Genomic DNA, 19,288 nt, shown 5'->3' with positions numbered 1-19,288 from the left:
AATTCACGTCTCCTCCTTCCATCAATCAAAATCACCATGTGCAAAGGAGGAATACCAATGATGGAGAGATTTCCACCTCTTAAAATTTTGCCAGCAGAGCGGGAATTGCCTCTTGGGAAAACACAGCACTGTGCTAATCACCCAAAGTCCTGGCTACAAACACAGTTACTCACTTTGATTTAACACTAACTAGTTATTCTTCGACCCCTCCTGACTGAAGAGCTGTATCAATGATTTCCAAGATAGAAGCAGATGGTCTACCAAACAGTATTAGCTTCTTCTTAGGAGAATACTTCGTATTTTAATTTGGTTCCCAATTGCTCTTAATAGGGAAGAAAAAAGGCTTCCAGCTGAAGCATCACATTTCTTTGAAACCTTCAAGGAAGTGACTAGAAAGATACTATAAAATAAAGCAGTTAAGCTCAATGTTTGTTCAATGCAAAGAGTCAGCACTTTCTATTCAGTCTTCCTAATTACCCCTGGGGATCAAAGACTTTGAACTGATTGCCTGTCCATTCAAACAGCTAATAGATGATCACCAGCCCCTCCAGTGCTACAGTAGCTTGCAATTTCTTCCAGGAAAGGGAAAATGCAATTTTAAATGGGGATATTTAAATATTTTTATGGTTATTTTAAAGGGGATTTTTCAAAGTGTCAACCTATAGAAAAAAAATAGACACAAACATGGCAGGGCTTATCCAAGGAGCTGTCTGCTTAAATACCATTGGTAATTTCCTTCGCCATTGACGCCAATTTGAAATAGAATAGGAAGCTGAAAGATGGACCTCAGCAACACTTACTTGGCTGTTGTTAGGTAGCTTATTGCACCAAAGAAACTTATTTCAGACCTCACAGCTCTAGTAAATTTGGTGTTACACATGCTCAGGCCTTTCTCAGTAAAATAATATTTTCCCTTCTAGAAACCCTTTCTGGCAGAGACTGGATTACCATAAATATTACTGAGATATTTCTTCAAGATCAAAGTCAATTATAAGATGGTCCCACTATACCTCTAAATGAAATTTTAATTTGTGCATATAATATTAGAAATAATGGTTTTCCCATTGAGGTACTCACTTCAATTAGAGAAATGAGGACAGGCAGCTCTACCAGAGGGCCTTCTATCCTGCTTCACATTTACTAACATTCTGGGCTAGCCTGTTGTGGACAATATATTTTACAAATGCCCTGTCATTACACACATATAAACTGTGAGGTGCTAATTAAAAAGGGTGTAATTTATATAGGCAAATCAACCAGCTCTCACATGCTTCCTTTCTCGTTATCTTAATCTGATAATGGTCAGAAAACCTGCCTTCCAAAATTAATATAATAGTTTGCCTAAAGTCTAAAAAACATAGTTTGCTGTGCAAAAGCCACGAATATCTGTCTTCTAATAACACCCCAGCACAACAGAGGTGGGATCAGAGTTAAAACAAAATTCCAATTAAAGCATTCAGATCTAAATATGCAGTAGAATCTGATGTGTGAGCTGATCTCTCGGACGGCTGCCTGCTCATCTGTCCTTCTGAACCCAAACATGATTTTATTATAGTAAGACAAGTAAATGAGAACACTGCTTGTGTTTTAATCAAAAAAAAAATCCTGAAAATCCTGAAAACTGCATTAGTGTTATTAGTCACCTTTGCACATTCTCATAGCACTGGAGCCCCAGTTGGGTTGTGCTAGTTGATGCAAGAAAAATTAACGAAATTACATTCTCAGAATCCCTTGATGTCCAAAGTACAGGTTTAACTTGAGCTTTACTTAGCATGAGTAAATTTAGTGACTTCGAGAGCATAATGGAGGTACTTCAAATTCAGTACAAATTTACACATTTTGTAGATCTGGGCCAGAGTGCTCATCAGCATTGTCAAAACTGAGCTCTAAAGCAGAATCCTATCAGCTTTGTGACTATTTGAAGAGACATGAAAAAATTTAATCTACATGTGTTCAGGAGCATCTCAATTGTTTTAGTTGCTTTGGATGACAAAAGCACAGATATGTTTAAAGCAGGCTTAGGATGTTTAAATTTATTTTCTATTTTTTCTTTACATATACTAGAAAAACAGATTGTTCCAACAATTGGAGAGAGGGAAAAAATCCTTTCTTTTTTCCTGTACAGAATCTCAGTCTGAGAAAGCTGATAAAGTGGGTGACACAGCACAATTAACGACACAATAATTTTTTTCTGTCCAGAGACCATGAGTAAAATCCAGCACAATACCTTCAGATGCTATAAATCTAAGTGAATGGTTCAGATCAGTGTGAAAAGCTCTCTCAACAAAACTTAACATAACCTGATGATTTGTTCCCTTGGACTTAGAACTAAATTCAGCACATAGATTAAGGCAAGCGCTAGCAAATGCAACCCACAGTGTTCTCCTAAAAAGACCTACAGGCATCTTTAATTATACCTAAAAAAAGAATTTCCTAAAAAAACTAAAAAACTAAAAAAAAAAAAAAAACTAAAAAAGTTCGACAAGTCAAGCACTCAAAAGTGAGCAAAGAAGAGAATTAAGATTGCTTGTGTGATTCTGCATTAAACCCTGTATGCATATGTGCTCTGTAATAGCCTTTAATTCCCTCATCACAGGCTATTTTTTTTCCACTGGCCCAATGCTGAGCAGAACAATTGCACAGAAATTGCCACTCAACCCTGGCAACTCCAGCATTGTAGCATTCAATTGCTTTCTAGGGATGCCATATGTGCAGCCTTGTTGGTAGCAGTAGGAGGGGGTTGGAAAGGGAAGGAATACACTTGGTGCAGACAATTTTGCTACTGCACTCTAAACAGATCCTACTGAGCATGTGTGAACTCAAATTTTGTAGTTTTGTGGTGGCCAGCTCTGGGAGGATCAGGGATGTGATAAAGCACACACCATTGCTTTTTCTCTCTAATAAAAAAGAGGTGTCACAATTCTCCATTACCTCAGCACTTCTGCAAAACAAATAGAAAATTACAGTGGATCCAATGGCAAAATTTTGCCTGAGTGACCACACCAGCAGCAGGGATACAGACCCCTACTCTTACAACACTTACAAGTCTTTTTAGGCTACGGAATCATGGAATTGTTAAAGCTGGAAAAGACCTCTAAGGGCATGAAGTCAAACCACTAACCCAGCACCACCATGTTCAACACTAAACCATGTCCCCAGCTGTCACATCCACATGCCTTTTGAATACTTCCAGGCAAGGTGATTCCATCACTTCCCTGGGAAGCATGTTCCAATGCTTGACAACCCTTTCAGTGAAGAAACTTTTCCTAATATCCAGTCTAAACCTCTCCTAGCACAAGAGGACATTTCCTCTGGGACTGTCACTTGTTACCTGGGAGAAGAGATTGACACACGTCTCCACAGCCTCCTTTCAGGCTGTTGTAGAGAGTCATAAGGTCCCCCTAAACCTCCTTTTCTCCAGGCTAAATACCCCCAGCTACCTCAGCTGCTCCTCATCAGACTTGTGCTCCATCCTTCACCAGCTCCATTGCCCTTCTCTGGAGATGCTCCAGCATCCCAAAGTCTTCTTTGTAGTGAGAGGTTCAAAATGTTCACTAGTGGTAACTTAGGCATGATAATTTTGTTTCATCATTAAATACTAGTGTATCAAAGTGCTTGCTCAGGGACACAGCACACTGCCTTGTCCCTTCACCCCCAAAGACTAAGTTGATATTAGTGAATTAAACAGTACCAAGCAGTGTGACTTGATGGTCTATAACACTTATTTGTTAGAAGGGACTCTACCATGACTCTGGCACTGGTCAGCCAATACCTTTTGAATTCCTGTGCACTGTGTTCAGCTAGCAAGGACCAGAGATCACTCTCAGTAGACAAGTTTGGGTCTGACCATTCATAAGAGGTTAACAGTATAAAAATGTACCCATTCTGGACCAGCTGGATGCCCAGAATGGTCTCACATACATGTTTCCCAAACTGGAGTTGCCCATGATGCAGTCTGACTGGGGAAGGTACACTATATAAATAAACTGTTACTGACCACCTGGATTAATACTGTTTGGAATATCATTATGCTTAGATTGTGGGATTTATTTTTTTTTTAAACCAAAAGATTCAGGAAGCCCTTTTGATTCCTGACTTCATTACAATTTCTGCCATAATTAAAAGAGATTCTGCTCCACTGATAGTCCAATTAGATTGTCTTTTGAAATACTTAGGGCAAGCATAGCCATCATCTCTGCTAACTGCCTGGTTCTGCTTTGCTTTTTAAAGAGTCTCTTTGAATAACGAAGTGATGCTACAGTTGTACTAGGCAAGCAAGGTGTGATGCTGCTGCTGTGTCATGTGCTATCATATTTGAAAACATCCAACATATGCTGTTCTCATCATCTTTCTAGGCAAAAGCCTCTGATTGCAATAAGGACAGGCTTGGGAGTTATGGTATGATAAAATCAAATAGAGAGGAAGATAGGAAAAGCTGGTGATGATGTTTATAGGTTTTCACTCAAAGATTCCACAACCTCTATCTATTAAGCATCAGACTCCAGTATCTCAAGGGGAAGTGTGTAAGTGGTCCTTTTGGAGATTTTAAGTTTCAGCATAAGAAGTGTTTTGAAATCTTAACAGAGTGGGAAAGTGTGGATTGGACCTTTTGTTCATTATTTTACAGGTCACCTAGTATGTTATCTGGGCAGTGTACTTAACAACAACACTTCACCCTATAAAGATGTATATCTACCACATAGCTCAACTTTAACTACAGGTAAAAACCTCCGAAAAATGCATCACTTCACATACCCAACAGAAATGTATGACCTGGCTGCAAAGCAGGCTTTGAAGCCATCTTCTAATTTATGCTAGAAAAGGATGGGAGAGAAACACTAAGCTATAACTGAGGAATATTTTTCACTGTCAGTGACATCCCTAATTGAGATTACTCTATGACTAGTTACCCACAAAAACGTATGGTATTTAAAAGCACTGAAAAAAACCCCATTATGGCAAACAATTCTTTCTGTCTCCACTTAACTGTAATTAAATTATGTTCCTTCACACTAATTAGTATGAAATAAAAACATGGACTAGAGGAGAACTCCTTCCATGAGATATTAAGATCCGTAAAATTGATTCTTTTTCAGTATCTGTGTGCAAAGGTCAATCAAAGCTGTGAAATAAAGATTACAGTACCACATCTGTGCCACTGTTATAAAGGCAAGGCCAGCACTTCTGGAGTCAGCCTGCTGTTATTTTCTTTTCTGGGGGCTTATAGCAGCTATAAAACCTCACTAAAAGCAACTGATAAAAGCTTATGGGCTGAGAGCCTGTATCTTACCATTTAATAAAAACAGATGGAATTAAATTAATCTCTCTTTGTATTAAAGATTCTCAATTTTACAAAAGGATCAGGCATCTAAAGGGCTAACTAATGTGTGGTTTCATGGCACACTGATAGAGATTCCCAGATCAGACGAGCCCTCTGGATATACAGCCTCAACCTGCTTTCGACTAGTTAAAGAATAAGTCATATTGGTGGACTACTTCTAAATGGAAGGCATTCTTCTAATGATCCCACAATGATGAAAGAGAATCAGACTTTGACAAAAGGACCTCTTCATTCAGTGTCAAAATAAAACAATAAGTAGAAATAAAAAAAGTAATATATAAAAGCCCAGAACAATAGGGAAACAGAGAGTAATCTATATAAATCTAAAACCATGCAGAGAGGTGAAAAGAAGCTGAAGACATGAAGAAAAAATAAATGGCTTGGAATTAAAAAAAGAACAATAGAACACTTTTTTAAGTGTACTGAAACCTAGCAAACTGATCAACAATATAGCTATTTACTTGACGGAGATGGCGAAATTGTTAATAATGTTATAATAAAGGTTGAAGTGTTCAATAAGAATTTTTGTTCTAGTTATTTAAAATAACTACGATAATGCAATTAATTCACAGGAAATAAGTTTTTTCCAGTCTATTAATAACCAGGAATTATATTAAACTACATCTATTCAAGGACAAACATTTTTAAATCTGCAGGCTCATTTAACTTTTACCCAGTAAATGATACAGCAGAAGAGGAATCTGACTCACTGATTAATACTGAACCAGCTACCAGGGTTGATGCTGTACAAATATTTAAGAAGGGAAAAGAAGAGGATGCAAGTCACTTGGATTGGGCAGTCTGACCTCTATTACAGACAAAATAATGGAAAACATAACACAGAATTAAACTGATACAGAATAAAGAACATGGATGTGGTAGCTCAGGCCAACAGTATTGCTTTTCTGAAAAACAGATCTTGAAAAACAGTCACTAATTTTTTGACAAGATTACAGGTTAGTAAGACATTTGATTTAATTTCATTTGACTTAAGAAACAAGCAGTTTCCAATGGTAAAGAGCAATTTATACATGTATTTTAAAACTAACTGAAAGACCTTAGTATTATCATTGCTGGTGAATAACCATCATATGCTACAATTTCTTGTGAAATTCAGCAACTGACAGTCAACCTGAAATTATTCAATGTTTACACCAGTGTTACATAAGCAAATATAAAATCATGGATCACTAAACATGTAGATGACTCAAACACTATTCAAGTGACAAATACAATGATGAGGACAGAACAGATAAATAGAAGAGCTGGGCAGTTTCTAAATTTGAATGATTCAAACAAAAAGTGTCAAAGGCCACCTTATATGCTTCAGATAATGCATAGCAAATTGTGTCTGTGAAATGAGACATTGGCAACTGAAAAGCAGAGAGTGAAAATTACTTAAGGAGTAAGTACAAGAATGCTGTATAACAATATTTTAATGTAATTTTTATAGCCAAAAAGAGCTAATGAGATCCTTGTACATATAAGTTGAGAAAAAACTGAAGTAGGTATGCGGCTTACTGTGTAAAGATGGTAAAGTGGCTGGAGTTTGCTAGCCTTCAATGTCTGAAGAGGTCAGCCTACATGATATGAGAGTGCTTACGGATTTTAACACTGGAAATTGAGAAAAGAATTTAAAATTAAAATTATGGGAATCCTCATAATTCTTCCTGTCTCCAATAAACACTTAATTAGTTGAGAAAAGATGCAGACTTGACCAGGATCTTTATAACTGTTGACTTTGAAGAAGTACTAACCACTTTGCAAAGCAGGAATTTTGCCGCCAAGTTCAGAGTACATTGTCATCAAATGGAATACCTACATTTTAATACTTCCCAGTATTAATATGCCTATGAGGAGCAATTGAGGGAGCTGAGGTTGTCTAGCCTAGAGAAAAGGAGGTTCAGGGGAGATCTTATCACTCTGCAACTATCTGAAAGGACGTTATAGCACTGTGGGGGTCAGCCTCTTCCCCCAGGTAACTCATGACAAGAGGATACGGCCTCAAGCTGTGCCAGGAGAGGTTCAGGTGGGACATTAGGAAGAATTTCTTCATGGAAAGGGTTGTTAAGCACTGGAATAGACTGCTCAGGGACGTGGTGTAGTCACCATCCCTGGAGGTGTTCAAGAAACTGGATGTGGCACTTCGTGCTACAGTTTAGTTGACATGGTCATGATCCATCCAAGGTTGGACACAGTGATCTTAGAGGTTTTTTCCAATTAAAATAACTCCGTGATTCTTTCAATAGCATCTACAATATGGTGTATTTCTCCAATCACAACACTTTTAATATCAGGTTACAGATCTTAGATTGAAACAGTGAATGTTCTTTAATGGAGTTTCTATGGCGAGGTTTTAACACCCACCTGAATGAATTGATCTGCACAAGAACAGCTTTAAAGTGGGATCTTGTACCTTTATCACCTTTTTTTAAAGACGCGGATAAATCACTTGTACTTCCTTTACTCTAAATTATAAAGCCAACAGTAGCTGCTACCCAAACATACAATGGAAAATTCAAAGCAAAAAAAAGATGCACCAAATTCCCTAATAATCAAAGAGCTCTTGCTGACTTTGCAGGTGAGGAAAATAAAAGATCTGAGTTATAATTCATACCACCATGCACTTGAAGCTGGAACAAAAGACAACAAAACAGGGGGAAATATAAGACTGAATATATGCCATCATGGTTTTAATTTTCATAGAATCCTTGAATGGTTTGGGTTGGAAGGGACCTTAAAGGTCATCTAGTTCCAACCCACGGGCAAGGGCACCTTCCACTAAACCAGACTGCCCCAAGCCCCATCCAACCCGGCCTTGAATACTTCCCAGAGATGGGGCAGCCTCCCCTTCTCTGGGCAACCTTTGTCAGTGCCTCACCACTCTCATAGTGAAGAATTTCTTCCCAATATCTAATCTAAATCTAGTCTCTTTCAGTTTAAAGTCATTAATTTAATTTTGTGTCTTCCTCATTCCTTTGATGGTTACTTTCTGTGTGTGCATGCATGTGGAGAGGGAGATGGGAGAATTTTAGTAAAGTGATGGAGCTGAAGCATTTCAGTGATTCACTATTTCATTATGGATCTGGCCCAGTAAAGTCTCTTTTGCCAGATTCCCCCAGGCAGCTTTCCTGAGCTCACTGCTACTCACCAGCCTCTTGTAGGCTTTACACACAGCAGCTGCCCTCACTGGTTCTCTACTGTGGTGAAGTGTGACTAAGGCTAACACAGAGCTCTGTGATCTTCCCATCCCTCTGCTACAGAACAAAAGATGCAAAAAGATTTCTGCAACTCCATGCACTTTTGAATGATCACACAGAAGCTTGATCACACATCAGGTTGATGTCATCTCTCCATGAGGTTGAGACTGTTTTCATGTCTTAGCCTTCCTGAGATAATTTACAGTGGAAAAATTTGGAGCTCAACAACAAAAACGATCATTCAAGACTGGATTGAAGGATCAACATATATACAGATTTATATTCTGTCTTTAGTCAGGTCAATCTCCGGAACCAAGAATATACAAAAATATATGCAGACTTTTCCAGGGTTATTCCTGCTCCTGTTGCAGGCACTGGGTGCAATGCCACTGACTCTGAATGCATTAGAACCAGTGCTAAAGGAAATGAAGTTGCTACAGTTTAAGAGGAGCACGTGCACAAGAAGAATATGGCCTGTATTTCTGAAATGCCATGGTGTACGAAAGGAAGAGCCAGATGTCATTTAAGCTGTACCACTTAGTGATGGAGTGGCACTAATCATGTCTGCATTTTGTACAAAAAGAGTCAGTTTTAATAAAAATGTGGGGTTTAATAAACCTCACAAATTCAAGTTCTACTATAAATGATAAAAATGGTAGTGCTGGGTCCCTTTCAACCATTGTCCTGAAACGGTATGTTTCACAAACTTCTATAGTACAGAAAATACACTACTGATAATACTACAGCATCTTTCAGACTGGATCTGGTATTTTTATAGATTAAGGATAAAATTAAGTAAATGAGACCCACAGTTACTATGTGACCTTATCACAGTGATTTTGTGAAGATGTGAAAGAACCAAGAAAGGTCCACAAAGCTCCTGTTAACATAAAGGTTTTGCTAGATGCTTAGCTTCCATTTCTGCCTTTTATCTAAGACAAGACAGAAATAGAAAACATTCAAAAGTTTTTATTTACAATCCTTGTAAATCAAAAGAACAAACATCAACAGTAGCAAAATAGAACTTAATCTGGGATCAGAAAAGAAATATTAAAGCAGAAAGTGAAAGAAGCTTGTTAGCAGGGTAATAAACTGGTTTATATTTTAATATGAATAAAAATCTTAATATGAAGGTATAAATGTAGGATCTATAGATATGGATCAGGTTTAATAATTAACTTTTCCTATGGATCTCTAGTGGCATGTAAACACCGTGGTAATTAGTATACTATACATCATAGCTAACTAGTTAGATTGTTAAGAGCTTTGGAAAACTGCTTTAAATTGTGTTTGCTCCATAGCATCAAAGAATCATGGACAAACTGAGCTAAAGTTAGCTTTCAGGGTGATTCTTACACAATAAAACAAAAGACACTTTATAAACACATCATAGTCCTAACACACTTTTACTGTCAAAGCCTTTTGCCTGCAGCAAGAAACACTGTTCTTTAAGTGAAGCTGCATCTGTACAGAGTTCAAATGAACACAGAACTGAAAAGTAGAGAGCTCTGACTCCAATAAAAAGGAATGACTGTTTTAGCTTCATAATATGTTTTCCAGTCCTAACTTTAATCTAAATCAAATGCCCATCTTTCTTGCTGTTCATGCAATGCGACTGCAGCACATGCTTAAGTACAGGAAAATTGCAAGTGCCTAACTACGTCAAATTGTACTCACATCTAGTCTGGAATATACATCAGGCAGAGGATAATACCTCCTGTTTAAGCAGGCAGAAACTATTCTCCATCACTAATTCAGTTAGAAACTGTTCCATGGGTCTAGCCAAACAGCTGCTGGGCATGGAGATCTGGACAAGTAAACAGGTCTTTTCTGTTTCTAAACTCAGAAATCTTCCTCCCAAACAGTACAGCAATGTCAGAGACTCTTCACAATGCTCTGCTAGCAGGTCTGGCATCTACCAGATACAGAAACTGCTGGAAAAGTATTTGGATAGCAATATACCTCACGGTATTAGCTCTGCCATAATCTTGCTAGAAATTAGCCCTCCAAGGCAGAGTTTAATGGTATATGGACCCCATCACATCCCAGCAACAGCCATGAAAATTTTCCTTGTTTAGGTGTCTATTGAGTGGACAGTCCTAAACCAGGGGATTTAATTTTAAAGTGATGTCTCTTCATGACCTCCTAGAATAGCAAATTTACAGGGTAGTTACAAGCTGCTCAAAGAGGCTTTTGATTTCAATGGTTCCATCATTTTAATGTTACAGCCCTGATTTACCCCTGTTTTTCTCTTCAGTGCTCTCACACCACAAGACAAGCTTCTGCTGAGATTTGCATAAGCCATGTGTGCACAAAACACTGACGGGTATTGTTGCCACCACCTCACTGTGGTGTCTGAATATTTGAAAAGGTGGCAGTAAGTCAATCAAAAGCTGTTTAATTCAAATAAAAACCAGTTTCTGATGTTTAATACACCCTGTTATATTTTGTTTGTCATTATCTCTCTAGACCAGTGACTCACTCAGCCCTGTAAAACCTTCAGCTTGATCACAGTGTGGACACATGATACCAGACATTCAGCTGTCATGGATGTCTACTAATGCCTCCTCTCCTCTTCTTTGAAACAGTTCAGTGAGATAAATGCACCTCAGACTGCTAAATACCATAAAGACTTACATAAAATAGTAGAAACTCTGCCTTTTAGCCTCAAACAAATGATTTAGTAAGTGCTCCAGATGAATTTCAAAACTGAACTGGCTTTAGCAAAGAACTTCAGAAAGGACACAATGCCTTGTTGTTTCCATACGGCCCTCCCTGCCCCAGATGGTTGCCCATCACAGTTGTGTCTGAGCATCTGTCACACAAAAAGTACTGCCCACAGCAGGGTCTCTCATGTATCTCTTGATATTTGTAGCTCCACACACTTCTGCAAGAAGGTAAGGCCTGCAATGTGCTATTATTCTAATGCAATAATCTAATATTCTCATATTCTAATATTAATGCAATATTCTAATATTTAAACAGAGGATAGTGATGTGTCTGATGCTGTGAGGAACATTCTTAAGGCTTAGATACTACTCTGAAGGATTGCCATTAACCAATCAGTGTACAAATAATTAGATTACATGCCAAGCCACTGCCATGGGGCTTGATCCAAAGCCCATTCACTTAAATGGGAGCCTTTCCAATGACCTCAGTTTGCTCTGGAGGATGAAAATGGTCATTAAAAAGATAATTCTGTGGTTGTTTTAACTAAGAAGAGCAGACAGAAAGTATTAAATTCCCAACACTCATGAGCTGTTATATAGATTAAACCTTATATTCATGATTAAGTTATATCTTACCATTCAGATTGTCCCCATGACATCAAAGAGAGCAAGATACTGCTTAAATGAGAAACAGCATCTGTAAGAAAATGCAACTATGCAAATATAGGGGGGGGAAAACATAAAGTTGGAGAAAAAGAGCAATTTGTTTTGTAAACAGATCAGGCTATTTAAAAGAATAAATAAGGTCCTCTTAAGAACTGCGCAGTTTATATCAGAATGCAAAATGTCTCAGGTTAACTTAGTGAAAGTACAAACATTTTGACTCCCTGATTAATTTTTTTTTCTTTTGGGTTAGGTGATACAAATCTCATCTGCAACTTGACAGGATGTAAAAAATAATTACAAATGAAAAGGTTATTCATAATTTTTAAATGAGTTAATTAGTAAACCCCGCCAGAGTCACTCATTACAGTAATTAATAATTGATTATACTTGAAATTAAACACAATTTTTCATCAAAATCTAATTAAATATCTGCCTTTTTGCTTGTTGATTAGAACACTGGGTCTGGTAGAGACAATCTTTGCTAAATATGTTTATGCTGAACTGAACCATCGAATTTGATTTTTAATAATTGATAGTTCCTTTAGAAATTAGTAATTATGACCCATAATTACAGCAGTTCAACCTGATAAGCATTTCTGGCACCTTGCCAGCCATCCATGGAGTCTAGTGAATGCCACAGAATTCATCTCAATGGAGACAAAAAAAGGATGGGAGGGCACTCAGTGGACCTACCTTTTAACAACACTAACTGTGATTTTAAGCAGGAGCTTGATCTTTTGAGAACACTGAAAAAGGGAGTTCAGTTCAAGAATACCGAGTGGCAAACCCAACTCCTCTCAATCTATCAAACAACACACACGTCCTCCTTCAGAATTTACAGGCACCTCTATGCTGAGTTATAATGATTCTCCTCTGACACACTGAGATAATGTCCAAAGGAACCATGTTCAGGGCATAAGGAGAATACCAGACAAATGAGAAAGGCGAGTCCAAATGTACATAGCAAATGATGAAAACTGACTGCATATTTCATCAAACTGCTGCTGATTTAATGTTCGTTAATTAATCACTCCTGCTCCTCTTACAGGAGACATAAAAGTGACCAGAATATGAGCAAGGCAGAAGTGGAAAAGTATCAGTCATTAAAGAAGTGTACATAAAAGGAACATAGTAAAGGCAATCCTTTGTGGTAGTGCTAATTATACTCACGTGAAATAAAAGCAAAAATCTTTCGATCCAGACTAAGATTTGTAACTCTAACCACAACCTTTTATAGATCATTAGTGTACAGGAAGTCACAGTGAAATCAAAAAGACTCATTTGTGCCACGAGAAACAGGCTTTTTTACCCATGATCACATCCATAAGTGTCTGACAACTAGAGCTTGCACCACTGACAGTTTAACATAGAGGTCTAGGAATGGACTTTTGTAAGACATTGATAACACAAATATCACATCTAACTGAAGAAAAAGTAATGCTAACACTACAACTTTACGGGCTTAAAAATGCAATTCTCACTTCTAGTAGTTCAACTACTTTTGCAACAAACAGAAAGAACGCTGTTTTGCAATGAACACTGACAAGCCTCACAAACAAAAGAAGTTCAGATCACGCACAGTGCAAGAAAAATCCACTGCTTCTCCACCTGAGAAGCAAATTTCACCTGCTTCCCCTATTCTAAACAGCCTCTGTTGAACCACAATGTAAACCCAGTCCTTCTTCATCCTCCTGGTCATCCTGTGAACTTCAATATGATTGCTTAAATGTCACTAAAATGGATGTGTCACCAAACGATAGAATTAAAACACATTTTTGTGGATCAGAATCTTGGTTCTGACCCTGTCCCATCAAGGTCAACTCCCATGGACATGGATGTGACTGGGACTGGGACACAGACTTCACCGTCTGTTTTAAAGGGCTGCTTAGAGAAAACCTGGTGGGTTTGTCTCACTCCAGGTACACTTTCCTCTGCAGGACGTAAATAGTCCATGACATTGAAGGGAGCACAACATATGACTCACGTTTTACTAAGCTCTTCTGGCTCTATGACATATGTTAAGCTCCCTACCATAACACTGCATAACACTGCAACCACAATTAAGTCAACAGAGGCCTTATTTCCCTACCACTTTGTACCTCAGTCTTGACCCTTTGCTTCCCAAACATTAGCACTATGGGAGGTTTGTAGAGAAATGAAATAAAAAGAAGAAAAACAAACAGAAATGAGCTTACCTATGAAATAGGCCAGCAGGATCACCAGCGTGACTGAGATGACAATAGCACTCAGAGCAGCACATTTCCAGTTACAGTACTTATAGGGTTTCTTCAGGTTAAAGGCAGGCCTAGAAAAGGTACTTCTGGGAAGGGGCCTAGGGGGAGGTGAGTACACAGTGCTGGACGTCAGGGGATATCCCGGCGATGTTGTACAAAAAAGGGGAGAAGTGCCTCCAGGTTTGAACAGGAAGTGCCTGAGGGAAGAAAGACCAACAGCAAGTGACTCCTCAGACAAATCGATGCCAAGGGAGATGTGGGGTGGGAGAATGGCGACTACTGCCAGGACGAGGAAAGCAGCTTCACAAAACGCTGGCTACGGACATGAACGGCATGCACAAAAGAGAAGAATAAAAATCAAAGGCAAGTCACACAGAGTAAAGGAAAACAAAACCAAACAAAAAATCACAGCGCCAACAATGCCACAGAGAACTCTTCAAGGGCAGGAGTCCCCTCTGTGGAAGAGCTGGCATTAGAGTGAGATGAATACCCCAAGCACAGCTACGACAGACTGGTGGCACGGGCAGAACTGTGAGCCTGCTCACACTCCCACAGAAATGCCCTACAGTGGTTGAAGAGGAGTGTAGGTCAGATTAAAGAGGGGGGCATTTATCTATTCACTGATCACTGCATGAGAGCGTTTTTTGTGTGGCATCGGTGAACGGAGATGGGGAAAGAGAGCTTAAGCCATTCCAGAGCACCCAAATTGTCACAGAGGGGAATATTCACACTGTCCCCACACAGCAAATTTAAGTACTGGACAATGGCATGGCTAAAAGCATCAGAGTCCTGTATATCGCTAGTGGGGAGAGGTACCTGCTTCCAGAAAGCAGTCCAGGGCACCTTAGTTTGATGCCTACCTTTAAAAAAGTGTGAATTACTGTCAAAGACAACAGCATTTCCTGTCCAGTGACATTGGGAGGCACCGTATTTTGCCCATTATGACAAACGCAGCCAGAGCGCCAGCCTATGAGCACCTCATGTGAGACTCATGAAAGTCAGCACAAAAAGAACACACTGAAGTTCATGAGTTCCTGAAATGATATGTCCCAGTGGGAGTTCTGTCCACAGGAATCCTAAATGAAAAACCTGATTTTGGTGGGACATTGTGATGTACAAGGCATTCAAATTCTGGGAATGAAACCTGGGAAACGGATCTGACTCATCTATCACCATGCTGATGTAAAACAAAAATGCAGCTTGTGAGGACTGAAAAACAGTCCCAATGCACTTTGCACATTCTGCCATGGTTTATGGGGCCAGATTTGCAGCCAGAGCAAATGTAATCAGCATGGATCCTTGAGAGTCAGTCAAGTCAGTGGCTAATACCAGATGAAGATGTGACTCTGTTTTCCCCGTGAAGTCACTTGTGCAGTCACAGCGGGAAATGTCACATACAGAAACATCACCATGCAGAAAAGCCACTACTTTGTGCAGTAAAAAGCAAAACATAATTCTCCAAAATAGATGTTTGTAGTACTACAGCCATGGTTTTATTGTTACTCTAAGCATGACTGCTGAGCATTAGAGAAAGATCCTTTATTTCTACTAATGCTCTACATAAAAACATTGATTTTTACAATAAGTCAGATACTATCCTGTGTTTTGAAAAGTATTTACTTAGACAGAAATGTATCTGTTCTGAGCAAAGAGGTACCTGCAGTGTTCAAGTACACCAAAAAGATCTGTAAATAATGGCTAGCAAATTAGAAACTGCCAACACAAGGTTCAACAGTTTTGGCACTAAGTATCAAGTTAAAAGCTAATTATAACTTAAAAGTCAAGTGATCAAAAGTTAAGTGAAGATGCCAGAATGGGTGGGTAAGTCAAACTCAAAGGCTTGGCTTACATAAACCACTAGCAGACACTTGTCAGATAAGGTATGTGGAAGACATCAGTTTAATAATGAAGTATCAGGCTGCCTGCACAATAATGGTTTAAGATTTTTATGAAAATTAAATTAATCTTAGTTAATACGGGACTTGAAATTGCTGTAGGTACTTCTTACTAATGAAATGACTTTCAAAACAACAAGGGAAGAAAAAGCAAATGGCATGCTGTGGCTCACCAGCATATTAATGAGTCTGCCATTAATATGTACAGGACACAATGCTCCAAACCCCAGAACTTCATTTTTTCAAAGCCATCTTGGAAGAGGGCAGCAGTGGTGTTGCCTTTAAACATCACTGATATGACCAAATGCTTTCATGCAAGGATCATAATGACTGTACAGTAAACAGGAAGACCACATAAGTGTCACATACCCATCATTGTAAGCACCGTCATGTCGGGAGGAGGTGAGAATGTCCATCTCAATGAGGTTGTCCTGCAATGTCTCTAGGAATGTCTGCTTTGCTATGTTTCTACATACATATGGAAACATGAATGAAGCCAGTGAGTCATGCACATATGAAGTGTGATCTTATAAACCACAGTGGTTATAGTGCAGTTGTGAATGGAATTAGAATGATGGACCATATATTTATATGTATAAGACGCTACACATATACATATATAGCTTTTAAGAATGTTCACTTCTTTATATATACACTATATATATGCATATACACACATATAAGCACACACGCCCATGTGCATGTATAAAAAAAAGTTGATGTTTTCGCTCATTTCACATTATTTATTGCCAGTGACATGTGAAACCTTCGAAACTGCTGGATTCAAAGGAGTAGATTTCAATCCAGCACAGCTGTAATCTGGTAATACTCTTCCATCTATATTACTGTTACTCTGAAAAGGTACAGCACAGTGTCTATATCCTACTTGGGCCAATACTTTGGTAGCACACTTGCATCTAACATTCTTATGGACTTCTAGCAAAAATCTGCCACTCCTTTGGTTTAGTTTCAGTTTTGGATTTGAAGATCATTTTAGTTACCAATTTGACTAAATTGTTTTCCTTTGTGGAGCAATAACTTCCTATTTAGAAGTTTCAAAATGCAAGTTTTCCTCAATATGAGTATTCCAAGGAAAGTCTCTCAGTGATAAGCAGATAGAAGCTAGAAACAGGTTAAGTTGTAACCCAAATTCCAATATGAGAGTATTGGCTATAATCTGGCTATCAACAGGCAATAAGCAAGATACCTTGCTTATTTCATGCCTGCACATGAAAATACCTGGGATTGACCTTGCACACAATAGCAGCACTTTGCAGTATCTGTCCTCCCCAGCATGAATCACATTTTAACCTATAAATGCTGAACTGCTTTGTACTTTTTGAGGAGAACAGTAGAACATAAAGAATTAAGTCAGAGGCACAGCTGGGAACAGACTGTGTCTTTCTCACCTTCAGGCTTGTTTCTCAGGACCTGGCAAAAGAACATTCTTCTCATGTTTTTTAAAACAAAAAACAGTCCTGATTTTGCCCATGTCTGCTTTTAGCATCAAAACTGAATCTAAACCTGAATATGAATAAATCTCCTGGCCAAAACTAGAAAAAAACCCCAAACCAAACATAATAGCATTGTGACACTTTATCACTTACGCAGAATTAAGAGCTTAGAGGATGTAACTGACATGAACTCAAACAAGAATTCCTCTGTCAGAGAAACTGGATTCAGGATAACATGCTAAACCATGAGAAACCAGTCCTGTCACATTATACAAACCTTGATACTGTCTCTTCTAAAATGTCCTCAACTTTAATTTTCATTTCTAATCCCTCCTCTTCCTGCTGCTTAATGCCAGCACTCATTTAGCTCAACTCCCCGCTTTTGGAGGCCTCCAGGCTGCTTTGACAGTACAGATCTACTCCTTTATCTAAATAAAAGTGAAGTGACTCCTATTCATAGCTTTGGAGTAAAGTGGATCAACATGCATGAGCTGTGTGCCATAGCACTTGAGACATCAATCCATCCCCAAGTGTTTGCGGCTTCCTCACATTCCCTGGGAATGCAGGAAAGGTTGGATGTTGAGTTCAATGCAAAAAGAAGCAACATACGTGCATGCACTGAGCATTTAATGAGTAAGAGGCAAGGCTTCTAGCAACACACCAATCAATAAAAGTTCATCAGTAGTTAAAATCCATGTCAAATTGGTTCCATGAATTTCAGTTGTGGATTGTCAATAAAACAGAAGAGGGGAGGGTTATATAATCTCATAATGTATGCATCTGTAACAGAGAGGTCGCTGGGTCACCAAGGTGACTGATGCATGACTCTCCTCCTCACTGAAGGCTGGACAGGGTCTGCTCCCTTGGAGATCACCTGTGAATCGCTGGCTAGTTACAAAACACTCTCCTTTCTCATTAGGAGTTGTGGTGGCAGAAATCTGACCTTACATGATTACCACACGAAATTTCCTGGGAATGGAAGTCTCCTGAAAACTGCTGGTTTGTCAACTAAACATTCACCTAGTTGGCATTTATTTGTTCCCACATGGTCAAAGGTAAAGGAACAGAAAGGAGGCCACAGGAGAAAGAAGACTGAGGAATAAATATGGGGGGAACTGACTTACCTGTCAGGAGTGACTGCTGAGCAAAGATCTTCTCATCACAACCTTGATAATACATGGCTTTTAAAGCAACAAAAAAGGGAGCAGACAGGAAAAGAAAGAGGAGAAAGGAGAAACAGAGAAAAGGGAGTAAAGGGAAACTAATGAAAAGGAGGGAGAGAAGAGGAGGGGCTCTTCCTCTTGCAACATATAAAATCTCAGATATGCTTATCCTGTCAGTTGAATACTTGTGCTACACACCTCTGCTTGTCTTTGCATTACAGTATGGAAATTTCCAGGCAGTGACAAACCATTCTAAATTCCCAGTTCTGAATACTGCCTGAAGTCCATGGCAGTCAAAATCAAGTCTCTTCAAACTCTGGGCTGCTTAAAGTCTGTAAGTGCAGGCAAGTTTCACAGCCTGTGACAATCCCTGTTTAAAAGATGCAGCTTTTTCTTCATGTTTTCTCTCTCTCTGTTGACCAATATGGGATTTAAAAAAACAACGGATATTCAACAGAAATACAATTCCATTTTTGACATAAGATTACTATAATCTCCTAACTTCAAAAGCCTTAATTCTTGGATTAATGTCTCCGGGCCAGGATTTATACTTTTATATACTAAGTATTTTATTCTCTTAGGTGATGGTCTTTTTTTTTTTTTTTTTGGTTCTAAAAATCTTTGTAGTGGGGTAGATCAGCTTCATGGAAGAGGTGGAATTGGACA

The 19,288-nt window shown here is 38.7% G+C and overlaps 1 protein-coding gene across 10 annotated transcripts in view; it reads right to left on the bottom strand.

The window, feature by feature from the left end:
- Positions 1 to 19,288, bottom strand: part of TENM4 (teneurin transmembrane protein 4) — a 599,346-nt gene that overhangs the window by 195,302 nt on the left and 384,756 nt on the right. For 7 of the 10 annotated variants that reach the window (XM_027664342.1, XM_027664505.1, XM_027664591.1 and 4 more), the window contains 2 exons: positions 16,375 to 16,473; positions 14,072 to 14,307 (listed from right to left, as the gene is read on the bottom strand). The exons of 1 other annotated variant lie outside the window; for it this stretch is intronic. In XM_027664342.1, coding sequence (XP_027520143.1) covers positions 14,072 to 14,307; positions 16,375 to 16,473 — 335 coding nt within the window. The remainder of the gene's footprint in view (positions 1 to 14,071; positions 14,308 to 16,374; positions 16,474 to 19,288) is intronic. 2 more of the 10 variants (XM_027664938.1, XM_027665102.1) reach the window with 1 other exon arrangement.

The sequence above is a fragment of the Corapipo altera genome, unplaced genomic scaffold (genome assembly GCF_003945725.1).
Source record: "Corapipo altera isolate COAL_440 unplaced genomic scaffold, ASM394572v1 0, whole genome shotgun sequence".
NCBI classification, from domain to species: Eukaryota; Metazoa; Chordata; class Aves; order Passeriformes; family Pipridae; genus Corapipo; species Corapipo altera.
Note: the sequence above shows the minus strand (reverse complement) of the source record. Positions and strands in the feature narration are given on the sequence as shown.